The following is a 13,134-nucleotide window of genomic DNA, read 5'->3' as shown; positions in this document are numbered from 1 at the left end:
GTCTAGTGCTGAAATACTTATGTCCTCTTTGTAACCAGGTTTTCAGGATTACAGAAAATTGGCAAAGTTTTGTAGGATGTCTGGAAGGTATGTTGAAAATTATCCTCTTTTGTTATGAGCCTGCCACCATTTTAATAGTTGGCCTCTTTTTGTAACCATGCTGTCAGAATTATAGAGTATTGGCCAGTTATTGTAGGAAGTCTGGAAAATGGGTTGGAAATTATTCTCTCTTGTCATAAGTCCTTGTTGTTGGCCTGGTAGTAGAATATTTATATCCTCCTTGTAAACAGTTGAACAATATTGGCAAGTTATGGTAGGAGGTCTGGAAAGCCGGTTGAAAATTATCCTCCTTTGTCATTGGCTGCCAGAATTCTATCTGTTTGCCTCTTTGTGTAACTAGGCTATCACAATTGCCAGACCAATTATCCAAGGCTCACATTTTGCCTACTTTACACAGCATCTTCAAAATTATCTATAACTTTACTAAAGGGGTCAAAGCAGTGCCACATTGTTTTGAGGTGACAAATACTATCTGGCAAAATCAGGTGCCCGTGATTTTCCTGATGTAGTGGGAGCTACTGCTGCCACACACCAATGCACGACTGTCCTTTGTCGGCCTGTGGAATTCATCAATTTCACTCCTTCCTAAGATAAAAACACTCTTTGATGAATTTGAACATAAATTTATTGAAATACAATTATTTCTTCAGTCATTCTTTTAAATTTAACTCTGATTTTATCATTCCACACTATTCAAGCATTCATGGAGTGGACAATGTTACACCTTTAACTTCAATGCTATACAGAGATCAATTTGGTCATGAATAAATATTTAAGAGGCCAGAAACAGCCCAGAAAGACAATGTGTATATGACAGATCAGTGATAGAGATATACCATACACATCTGTGACTCAGTTTGCACCAAAAAATCCTGAAGTGATATTTCAAAAACAAAGATATAAATTACTTATACTTATTGAACCTTCCAAGCCATGTATGACACTGGGGTAAGTAGCTTGACTGGTATTTGATGCTTATCTGGCATCCAATCCTTAATAGTATTCATAATGAGTGATAAAAAGGAGTGAAATTGGGTTAATAGTGAAAATAAATTTAAAAATGCTTGCTTCCAAAGAATTTGGGGTGTTTTCACAGAATTTGAGGATGGGAGAAGTTTGACAAAGTATGAATTTCACTAATAACAGCTATAAAATACAATTTAGAACTTTTATAGTTGACTTTTCCCAATTTTGAAGACTTCCTTCATATCCAAATTATGATGTTTGCTTTTATGAAGATGCCAGTGATATTTTTATGAACTGAGGCTTGATCCTTTCATTCTCCACCATTATTAAAGAATGAGCTTCTACTGAAGTTCACATAAGATATTACAGTGAATTTTGTTATAACAAAATTCTCCTAAACGACAGCTTTCTAACACATATTTTTTCGTGGAAAACGGCAAAGAACTGACGAAGATAGATGGAGGGCTGGTCTGCGCCACTATACCCACAGATATATCCGTACCGTGGCTTATCCAATCCGTGGGTGGGAAAATCCACGGATCGGGTACGGATAATACCCGGATGTATCCATGACAGTCCCTAATATATGTGACATCGGAGATGGTTCGGTGTCTAACTTCGTGTAACCTATTGCGAATATTGCATCAGCGACTTCACGTGAAAGTAAAAAGAGGAGGCAGCGAGCGAGCAGGGGATCTTTGGAGTGACGTGCCAGAGGGTGCCATTGCCAGTGTGTGTTGATTGTGTGCCCACAGTGGGGACTAAAGCCAGAAACAGATTCTGAGAAAGAGAGAGGAAAGCAATAGGGAATCCATAGACCGGTGACCGTTCTGTATATGAGAAGTACCTGCGATATACACGAAGTTCTCATATACAGGCTGGTCACGACTCGGAGCCTAGGGAATCCACATCATCGAAACTTGTGTCAGAGTGGGGTCACCTGACCTCTGGGTTGTGACATGTCACATGCAAAGCTATGACTCGGAGTCTCGGATATCGATAACGTCATTTTCTACCTAACGCCCGCCCTATTCTCCTTCAACGAAGTTCATTGCTGCAAAGTACCTTCATTGCCCATACCTATATTTGTGGCATGGCAAATTTTGTTGATCTCCCAACAGAACTTCTCCTGAATATTATCTACTTAGAGGACTCCACAGATTCAGATGCCATTACCGCTCGCTTGGGAATGACCTGTCGTCGCCTCCACGGCATATGCAAGGTCCCCATTCTGGAGCGCCAACTCCCCATGATGCGCGCACTAGTGCGCAGAGGTCGTCTGGTTATTTCTAAGAAGGACTCCGATTCAGTCGTGATGTTGAGGGCTGAAGAATTACGGGACGTAAACGACATCTTCGAGGCTTCATTCCACAAATTTCAATACAGTGTTGGACACTTCGCCACTCAAGAGATCGGAAGCGTTCACGGACTTATTTTTCACGCCCACTCTATCACAAATATTACGATGAACCTTGGCCATTCTGAAATAACGTACAGAGATTGGCACAAACCACTCGCCGCATTAATCAGGATATCCTCGGAAAAAGGTCAATCAGATTTAACTATCACGGGCACGCCACAGCGTGGGCAAGGGTTCCACACCTTTGTGCCCCCTGCGAATCTTTTGGGAGACTGGCTTTCACGTCTCGGCCTTTCTCGCCTCCGCAAAGATTGCTTGTCTATTCAAACAACACAACGCTGGTATCATTAAGCCTATGGGAAAAGAAAAACTTCCCTACGCAAACGTAAATCTCGATACGGATCAAGGAATCAAGGGTTTATATATATACTCTCCCCTCCTTTTCTATGAAGCATACTTCCCGCTTACTTTACGGGTCCTGCATAGCAGATGCATCAGAAAATTATTCCTTTCGAATACGGGGCTTGGTACATCTGATTGGACCAACATCTTACCCTTCATCTCCATGCCTCTCCTACTCGAATTCGGTGTCGGCTATGGCTACATTGCTTTCAGCGATCTCTCATCGTTTTTGGGACGGCATCCGAACATAACCCACCTGGATCTCTTTTGCATTATTTCGATGAGGCCGAAAATCATGTTCCCCATTGAGTGGGAACGGCTTGAACTTGAAGCGTTCAAAGGGATTCCTGATACCGTTTCCATCTTGCTTTCGTGGGGGAAACGGTCATTTCCGATGCTGCGATCCGTCTCGTTGACACTCAGATCAAGCTCAATAATGACCGTCTCGGGACCCCCAACCTGGGCAACCGAAGAAGGAAAAGTTATCGACGACATATTGGGGAAGCTAGCGCACTATGACAGAGCAACGATCCACCTTTGCATCCAACTTCAACACCCGTTCAACCTTTTTGAATGGTTTTCCGAAAAGGATGCTAAACCATGTTCCTTGGAATCTGTGAAGAAGTTAGAGATTGACATGATGGACGGATGGCCGATGTCGCCAAAGACGTTCGAAGCCTTCTTTTTCTGGGTCTCAAATTACAGGTTCCTTTTTGTTCAGGAATTAGAGTTGAAAAGGATAGCCTCTCCGGATCCCGGAATATGGACCGAGAAATTGAATGGATTGTGGGATTTGTGTCCGGAGTTGCAATCAATCACCCTCGGGGGAAAAGTCTACAAGCGACCTATGCAAATTTAATTGAGGTCAGTGAGGTGCGTGGAGCTTCTTTCTTTACCAAAACGGTGACGCTGAGCCAGACTTCCAACTCAGCGACATGTGTTCACAAGGGCGTGCCTGCACTTCCTCTTCATGTTGGACTTTTAGGACGGTTTTAGGATGGTATCCGATGTATGTCTCAAGTTGTTACACCCGATATCGTTGCTCCGACTTGTTTATCATGAAGTGTATATCTATGCAGATATAAATTACCCGGCAACGTCAGCGCGGTCGTAGGCAGGAGGGCGAAAATTCAAGATCGTCACAGTTATCCAGGGATAAATATTTCAAAGAAAGGGAAGAAGGCAATCGTTGCAAAAAAAGAAGCAATCTATCATTTTTGACGACGTCCTCATGAAGCCGAACAGGCTGAATTTCCGGTACTTCCAACGGACGAGAATAGCTGACTCTACTGCAGCTACACGTCCCCCATTCGAACGAAATGTCGGTAATGAAAGCAAAACCGCTAGAAGCCACTGTATTTTAACCTAGCCTTGGCCTCGCCAGAGTCGGAGTATCTTTGAAATTGCAAATATTCGTGCTTGTATAGAGACCACCGTGACACTGATCGCTGCTTGAAGTAAATTCAGTGCCTTGAAAATAATGTGAGGCAAGGACGAGCCATTATAAAGGACCTGTTACCTGTGTTGGACATTTAATAGTAGGCCCACGGTTCGCCAGGTGGACTGCGATGTTATCAGAGCGCATCTCCTAGTGTCACATTTATCAAATCCTAACAAATGTCCTCGCTCAATTCCTCAAAGTCGTTAAATGTACAAAAGGACTGCCCGGCCGACTATCAATCGCTACCGTCTTCATACCAGGGCACTTCAAAGCAATCTGCTTAATAACAGTCGCCTTCACCCTCTCCACCTCAGCCGGACAAGCCCGCTCATCCGCAAAATCAACGTGATCCAAGCACGGGAAGAGCGCTAGAAACTCCGCAAACACAGCTGGCATGTCCCGAAAGATAATTAACCAATAGTTCGAGTGAATGCCGAGGTTCTTGACGTGCATGCGAGTGACGATGCTCAAGGTGCGACCTTGCGAAACGTGCGCCTCCATCCACTGTACAGCGCCTGGCATCAAGGTGAACTGGAAACACAGTTCGATGCTTTTCGAGCGGTGAGCGAGGACGAACAGGGCGTCGTCGAAGAGGTTGTAGTCGAAGAGAGTTACGGGATAGAGTTCGGAGGAAATCGTCACATTGATCAAATTCAGGCAGGCGTCCGTGGGGCCCAAAAGCCACGCTATAAACATCGGGTGGGCTTTGATCTCAACTAGTTCGGGGAGTATCGCTTTCTTGAGAGGTGATTCTCGCTTAGTCGGCCTCTCGAGAATGCCGTACAGGTTGAGAACCATGATTGAGGGATGCCGCACTAGGAAAGTTGCAATCGTGGCGAATTCTAGACCTATAGGCCATGGGTGCAGTTTGAGATCCGAAAGGTATTCGAGCTTGGAGAGGTTTGGAAGGGAAAGATTATCGAAGATGGTTTTCCAGATCTCTCGATGGAGGATGGCTTTGATGGAGAAATCTGTGATGGAGGCTGCATGGGCTTGGAGGGTGGGCTGGGTCCAGCATAAGAAGGGGGGTTCGAAGAGCATCTGGCAGTGAAGATGGAGCTTTCGTAAAGATTGGGGGTGTTTAGATGATAGAACGCCAGTGGCTGGCAAAGAGGAGCGAGTTGGACTCTTGACCCTCCGAATTTTAGGAGACAACTTGGGATGGAATAGAGGAGTTCTAACAGGCAAATGAAGTTGAGAAAGTGGAGAATCATCGAACCGTCGCGGATTTGATATACAGGGGCTCGGAATGAGGTTGCCTCCAAGGACTTTCAAGGTACTGCAAGACGTGAGTAGCACCTCATCCAAAAGCTCACATATCTCCTCCTTCCACCTGTCCGCATCAACTTTATCCGGGCCCTTCGCCGACTCCAACCAGGTATCGAACCAGCTCAAGTTCAGCGTCAACCTTTCCATTTTGGGCATGCGCGCGATCAACACGCGAAGGGTACACAAGTCCGGGAGCATCCTGTGCACTTCTCGATTCGGGTAAAAGTCGATGGTGGTGGGGTTGACGAAGAGCGCAAGTCTAAGTGCGCGGAGGAAGCATTCCGAAGGCTCCCGAAGCATCAAGTTTGTGCTCGCAGGATCGATTCCTGCGCGGTAGAAAATGATGGGTAGAGCGAGGTAGTGAAGTCGCTTGCATGTCATAGCTAAACAACAGAGAGTTCCGGCAGGAAGGTCTCGTATGAGGTTGTTGATGAGTTCATTGGGGAGGTCGGCGAGCCCCGCGAGGGGTTGTTTAGTTGTTTCTTTTGGCGAAATAGTCACGAGGGAGGGGGGAATAATGTTGACCATCTGCAACGCCTGTCCGAGCATGAGCACTTTGGTTGGAAGGAAGTCAATGTAAGAAGTGTACTGACGGCTGTTCTGGTCCAAACTAACCAGCGTTTCACGAATAGCCGCGCAGCATACTAGTAAGTATGACCAGGTGGCGTCCACATCATTCGAGTCATCTGGCACAACATGCAGAGTCTGTTGAACCCTGCGCTGATTTCTAAATATACTTATATCAGCACGAGGACATCCAAATTAGCGAGATTTATAAGGAGGAAACGTACTTCAAGTTGTGTAGTTACAATATCGCATTCTTGGCGACTAGTAATTTGTGGTTGGGGCCATATGTGGTGACTCGACTCAGATGATCGTCGCTGTAGGCTGGTCACTTCAAAATCACAACCTTCCTGAGGATCGCCACCTTCAACGGAGAGTAAAGGACATGTAGGCACATAGCACTGATTAGGGACTGTCATGGATACATCCGGGTATTATCCGTACCCGATCCGTGGATTTTCCCACCCACGGATTGGATAAGCCACGGTACGGATATATCTGTGGGTATAGTGGCGCAGACCAGCCCTCCATCTATCTTCGTCAGTTCTTTGCCGTTTTCCACGAAAAAATATGTGTTAGAAAGCTGTCGTTTAGGAGAATTTTGTTATAACAAAATTCACTGTAATATCTTATGTGAACTTCAGTAGAAGCTCATTCTTTAATAATGGTGGAGAATGAAAGGATCAAGCCTCAGTTCATAAAAATATCACTGGCATCTTCATAAAAAGCAAACATCATAATTTGGATATGAAGGAAGTCTTCAAAATTGGGAAAAGTCAACTATAAAAGTTCTAAATTGTATTTTATAGCTGTTATTAGTGAAATTCATACTTTGTCAAACTTCTCCCATCCTCAAATTCTGTGAAAACACCCCAAATTCTTTGGAAGCAAGCATTTTTAAATTTATTTTCACTATTAACCCAATTTCACTCCTTTTTATCACTCATTATGAATACTATTAAGGATTGGATGCCAGATAAGCATCAAATACCAGTCAAGCTACTTACCCCAGTGTCATACATGGCTTGGAAGGTTCAATAAGTATAAGTAATTTATATCTTTGTTTTTGAAATATCACTTCAGGATTTTTTGGTGCAAACTGAGTCACAGATGTGTATGGTATATCTCTATCACTGATCTGTCATATACACATTGTCTTTCTGGGCTGTTTCTGGCCTCTTAAATATTTATTCATGACCAAATTGATCTCTGTATAGCATTGAAGTTAAAGGTGTAACATTGTCCACTCCATGAATGCTTGAATAGTGTGGAATGATAAAATCAGAGTTAAATTTAAAAGAATGACTGAAGAAATAATTGTATTTCAATAAATTTATGTTCAAATTCATCAAAGAGTGTTTTTATCTTAGGAAGGAGTGAAATTGATGAATTCCACAGGCCGACAAAGGACAGTCGTGCATTGGTGTGTGGCAGCAGTAGCTCCCACTAAGGCTGCCCAAATATTATTAAATATAGTATACGGATCACAGATATCCACGGATTTCCATATATATCCACGGGTCTGATCCGTGGATAACGGGTATCAACGGCCACGGATAATACCCGGTTATTGCCGATCCATGACAGTCCCTAGCACTGATCAGCAAAACCTGATTTTCCCACGTAGACAGGCATAGTGCTTCCGCTAATATCATAGTTTCCCATAGTTACACGCCAAGTTTGGCTAGATGCCCTAGCGCCACACAGCGCTCCACAGCACTGTGTGGGTGTAAGCTTGTGCTATAGGGCACTACAGAGACTTGTGCCGTTACTATAGGGTGCTATAGAGGGGCCTCCACTTTCTACCCAGCCCTTATAGGGAGTCAAACTACAAGTATACTAGATTTCAGTAGAAAACACATTCCCTATTGTATATGAATAATTTATGACCAAAATACGCCTGGAATAAGAAGAAAGTACAACACTGTCCAGAGATTGATTGACCTACATCAGTAAGATGGCAAAATAGATTCCAGGTTTTACTGGTTTTGGAAGTTGCCGGGGTGTCCAGAAACCTGAAAAGGAATAGTCTAAGGGTCTCACCCGTCAGGGACTAGTGAACGTGTACATCTTACGCTATTTGGGCGGCCGGTTTCCAACAAAGGACACATAGGTTGCCAAGTTTCAATATTTTTCAATGTTTCGAGGTTTTTAGTGGTTTTCGGAGGTTGCCAGGGTTGAGAAACCTGTGGAAACTGATTTGCTCAATTACTGATGTACAAAGATTGCAACAAGAAAGAATATGAAGTATCTTTTGCAAAACATATTCGTCTTTTGTGATTTTTTTTGCGTTGGAAAGTGGTGTTCAAGCCGATTCCAACGCGTCTATTTACGTAGTATTTAGTTCAACACTTAAATGGCTTTGGACCAATTACTGGTGAAGAATCTGCCTAAAAACGGTAAATGTTATCGGAGGTCGCCTTAAACGTCGAAATATTAGGGGCTCTCAGACCCGTTTTAAAGCTCTAATTTGTGCGTTTCTAACAAGCCCAAAATCGCATGAAACGGAGCAGAACTCATGATGATAATATATATTTCAGATGTCTAATACAGGCCAAATAGTTTATGCTACAGTTTGTGAGGTACTCCAAATTTTTCTACGCCGTAAATTGGATTGCATTCGCGTGAATGAAGCGATTAAAATAAGCCTACATAGAGGCCAAACGGTGTAATACTCGTGAAGTTATAGCTATGAGCTACCCTAGAAAGTGTAAGTGTGAATTGATGGAAGTCGGTACAGTTGCGGGAAGTCACGTGCCGCGCTCAACTCACATTTTCGAACTTAGACAACTTCAATTGTTACTACTACTACCAAAAAACAGGAAATTTCGGGAAATCATGGAAATAGCCAGGAAATTTCTGGTAACAACTGCAAATTTCTTGGAAGGCTCGGAAATTGTTCAATAATTTTCCAATATGAACTTTATATTTGCCTGATTACATGGTGCCATCTACAATTGTGAATGCCCACCTCGAATGCCATGCTTTCTGTGAAAGACAGTGACAGGCGACAAACAACTTCAAGTCGCGAGACAATTCGTTCAAGTCCGTTGAAACTCCGACATCATGTGATTATGTTGAACTTTGAATTTCCCAACACGGAAATTCATTGTTCTTCCTTCCCACCACAATGTTCAACTTGTCCTCGACAAACGGTGTCCTCCCTCGTCGAGTTACAGCATCCTCCCTCCCTCGTTGACGAACCGTGTCCCTCAACGAACGGTGTCCTCCCTCGTCCATGAACAGCGTCCTCCCTCCCTTGAAGAACGGCATCCTCCCTCTCTTGAAGAACGGCTTCCTCCCCCCTTGAAGAATGGCTCCCTGCCTCCCTTGAAGAACAGCTTGCTCCCGTGAAGAATGGCTTCCTCCCTTAAAGAAAAGATCCCTCCCTCATCGACGAACGGCTCCCTCGTCGACAAATGACTCCTCCCTCAATGAATGGCTCCCTCTCTCAGCAAACGGCTCCCTCCCTTGATGAAAGGCTCCCTCTTGACAAACGGCCCCCCTCCCTCGACAAACGGCTCCCCCGATGAACAGTGTCCTCCCTTGACGAACTGCTCCCTCACTCGTCGACGAACGGCATCCTCCCTCCCTTCTTGACAGACGGCATTTCTCCCTCGACAAATGGTGTCCTCCCTCCCTCGTTGACGAACGGTGTCCTCCCTCTCTCGTTGATAAATGGTGTTCCCCCTGCCTTGAAGAACAGCGTCATCCCTCGCTTGTCGACAAACACATCTTCCCTCTGTTGTTGATGAACGGTGTCCTCCCTACCTCATTGATGAACGGCTCCCTCCCTTGAAGAACGGCGTCCTCCCTCCCTTGTCGACGAATGGCGTCCTCCTTCCTTTGAGTCCTCCCTCCTTTGAAGAACGGCTCCGTCCCTCGATGAACAACTGTCCTCCCTTCCTTGTTGGCGAATGGCATCCTCTTAGTATCTTTAATACTTGATACTCTGATTCCATAAATTTGATATACTGCAGTCATTACTATGTAGAATATTAGGATATCTTGTATAATGTAGTAGTGCAGACAATAAACTTATTTTTTCGTAACACAAGTTCTGTGTAAAAATCATGCAATATGGTATTAAAATGAGCAGAATGTATGCCCCCCCTCTAGGAATCTGCAGACCCCAGGGTTTGCTACTGAGGGCTGCAGATCTGCTCCGTAATTCTAGGGAGCACTATGAAGTGGCTATGTGTTTCTATGAATGGCTGCAGATCTGCTCTGAGATTCTATGGAGTGCTGTGTAGTGGCTGTGCGTTTCTATGTAGAGCTGCATAGAACACGCAGGTGAGGGTAAAGGTGAGGCTCATGTCTTATGTCTGGAGGTGATCTTGAAAAAAAAAACTTTTTTCAAGTTGAGGGTTCGAACTCATGACCTCGGGCATTTGGCCGAGGTCGCGTCTGACACTGTACACATAACCACTCAACCATATGCCCGTTTATATTTTCCAACATCATTCTTAATATACCTCGTTATGGTGCTGCATCTAGACAACATAAAATGACATTTCATTCCAAGAGCTATCTACACCCAAATTAATTTGCATAAATTCACATAAATTCTCAAAATATTTCGGCACAATATAATACACAAATTTATCTCTTTGATTCTCCATGTACACCTGTCATTACACAGGTGCACCATTTTCTGTTTCCAGATCCTTTGCAACTATCCCTTTGCTTGCACCCTGCATCTCTGCAAGCAGCACATGTCTTCTTTTGACGTTGTTTTGATGAATTAATTTTGATCTGTGAAGTTGAAGATGTGGAGGAGGATCCCAGCACAAATTTTGGAGTAGAATCTGGTGGTTGGAGAGCCAGATGGAGTGGAGCATCTTGGAAGAAAGATTCTTCTGGATCTTCATCAATGTCAACCATCATGTACTCCATTGACTGAGATATTGTTTGAACCAGATCAGGAACATTACTTTCTGCTTGCTGTTCATTAATTTGCATTGAACTTTCTTTCTCCTTTCCCTTGTTTGAACCTTTTTTGGAAGGAAATGAGATGATGTAAAACATATTTTAATAAAACATACCACTTTGTATTGTGCTTTCCTTTTCTTTTCCCTTGTCCTTTCGAGCTGCCAAGTTTTTCTTTGGGAATTCAATAGCTGGAAGAACTATAGCTTGTCGGCTTATACTTGTTACAATTTTTGTAAACTTCTCTCTCATTTTTTCTGTATTTGAGAGTGTTGCATTCTCTCCTCGAGTTTTTACCCATGCTTGATGGTGTTTCTCAAGTTGTTCTGGAAGCTTATAGTAGATTTTATTGTTCTTATCCCGATTCTCAGCAGCAGCAAGATGAACATGAACTGTCCATTCCTTTGCAAAGGCAGTGAAGTCCACAGATTGTGAAACCTTTGCTGCAACCCTTCTTCGATCTTTCTTGTAAAATCTCTCAGACCTCATCAAGTCATTGAACAACTTAAATTCACCAGTTGTGTGAATTGGAACCACTGCATGGGCAGTCATTTGGCGCTCTGCTAGATAATCATGAGGAGGTGATGGTTTTGTTGACAACCGTGTAAGTGTGTTAACAGGCATTCCTCGATGAAGAAGGTTTCCTTTATCATTTACTTCATAAGTAGGTTCTTCCCTTCTTTCAAAACCGAGTTCTTCAGCAATTTTTTCTGGAACTGGAATAATTCCAAAAGATTCCTTTGTAGCAATGCAAGTTGACAAAATTTCAGGGATTGGAAAAGATGGTGAAATTCCCACATCAGCTGCAAGTTCCACAATTTCATCAGACCTGTATGTATCATGATGACCACTCCATTTTTTACCAGTACGGTTGTAATGACCAACCTGACAATGAATGAGAAACTGAAGTTAGGTTCAAATAAATTTTGCAACTTACCGTAGTATTCCTTCTATCACGACTGTTGCATAGAAGTGCATCTGAGAGCTCAGGAGAAGCATGAAGTGATCCAAACATTCTTCGAAGTGGCATATGAATATTTCCTTCAACAGAATTTGTCCCCCGAACAGTACGATAACAGTGTAATCCATCTTTATCTACACCCATATCATAATAGAGTGGAATTCCTGGGGGGTCAGACATCAGGCCATCTTCTGCAGATTTTAGTGTATTTTGAGCTTGACGCCATGCAGCAGCTGAGAACAGTTTCCCATTTGATGGATCAAGGGCACAAGGAACATCTTTCCAACACTCAAACAATGTTCTAAGAACTGGAGTTAGAATATCTGGAGGAGGGATGTATCTCCGACATCTTCTATAAAATTTCCCTGGATTTCTTTTGAGAGCCTGATCCCATGTTTGACCATTTCTTTCAAGAAATGCTTTAATTTGAGCCTGATCATTCTTATCGAAAACAAATATGGCTTCTCCAAAGGCTACTCTGAACTTTTTAAAAGCTGAATGAGACTGTGGTAAGAGCCTGAGCAAGCGGTCCTTCACATGCCATATGTCTTCCAGAACACGGCTTGCAAGTGTTTTTGGACTTTCATGAGATGGTTGTTCAAGAGCTGCACTTGAGGCACTTGGAGCAGATTGTACTGCTATGGTGACAGGATCTGATTCCAACTGACTGATATCTGCATCTGCAAGGAATTTATCAAACTCTGCATCTGCATAGATATCCTCACTATCATCATTATTAAATGTTGCCTCCTCTACAGTAGAAATAGTATCATCTCTGATGGAAACTTGGCCTTCCATCTCTTTGGGATGTTCAAAAGCATTTCCAGAATTGTTATCCTGACCATCTTCCTCTTCCTCTTCATCCTCTTCCTCTTCTTCCTCTTCCTCCTCATCTTCTCCAATATCATTACTACCCATCAAATCTGATGGTTTCTGAATAGTTGGAGGTGAATATGTGGAAATATCATCAGGGAGCATCAAAGAATCAGAAGGGACTTCTGGCTGCTTAGGTGGAGTTGAATTTCTTGTGACAACCATTGACTTTGGCATAACGATAAGGAATGGAGGGTTCCCCATCTCCCCAAGTGCAAGTTTGTGATTTGCTGGTTCATATCCNTGGGATAATTACTTCATCAACCTGAACCAAGACTCTGGTAGGGGTGATATTTATGAGTTTCATTT

The 13,134-nt window shown here is 43.4% G+C and overlaps 3 protein-coding genes across 3 annotated transcripts; 1 reads left to right on the top strand and 2 right to left on the bottom strand.

Annotated features, from left to right (window-relative positions):
• Positions 1-993: 993 nt before the first annotated feature.
• Positions 994-3,647, top strand: LACBIDRAFT_335237 (uncharacterized protein; the record flags this gene model as incomplete). Its single annotated transcript, XM_001890108.1, has 5 exons — positions 994-1,008; positions 1,432-1,545; positions 1,675-1,756; positions 2,148-2,517; positions 2,609-3,647. The coding sequence occupies 5 exons, from the start codon at positions 994-996 to the stop codon at positions 3,645-3,647; spliced, it is 1,620 nt and encodes a 539-aa protein (XP_001890143.1).
• A 768-nt stretch (positions 3,648-4,415) lies between these two features.
• Positions 4,416-6,481, bottom strand: LACBIDRAFT_335236 (uncharacterized protein; the record flags this gene model as incomplete). The annotated part of the gene is made up of 2 exons (XM_001890086.1): positions 4,416-6,203; positions 6,290-6,481. 2 exons carry the CDS (start codon positions 6,479-6,481, stop codon positions 4,416-4,418), a joined length of 1,980 nt encoding a protein of 659 aa, XP_001890121.1.
• Positions 6,482-11,502: 5,021 nt separating this feature from the next.
• On the bottom strand, positions 11,503-13,002 carry LACBIDRAFT_335235 (uncharacterized protein; the record flags this gene model as incomplete). Its single annotated transcript, XM_001890085.1, has 5 exons — positions 11,503-11,527; positions 11,877-11,894; positions 11,929-12,086; positions 12,490-12,659; positions 12,795-13,002. 5 exons carry the CDS (start codon positions 13,000-13,002, stop codon positions 11,503-11,505), a joined length of 579 nt encoding a protein of 192 aa, XP_001890120.1.
• Between the last annotated feature and the right edge of the window lie 132 nt (positions 13,003-13,134).

The sequence above is a fragment of the Laccaria bicolor genome, genomic scaffold (assembly GCF_000143565.1).
Source record: "Laccaria bicolor S238N-H82 LACBIscaffold_79 genomic scaffold, whole genome shotgun sequence".
Lineage (NCBI taxonomy): Eukaryota > Fungi > Basidiomycota > Agaricomycetes > Agaricales > Hydnangiaceae > Laccaria > Laccaria bicolor.
This window is presented reverse-complemented; position numbering and strand designations above follow the sequence as displayed.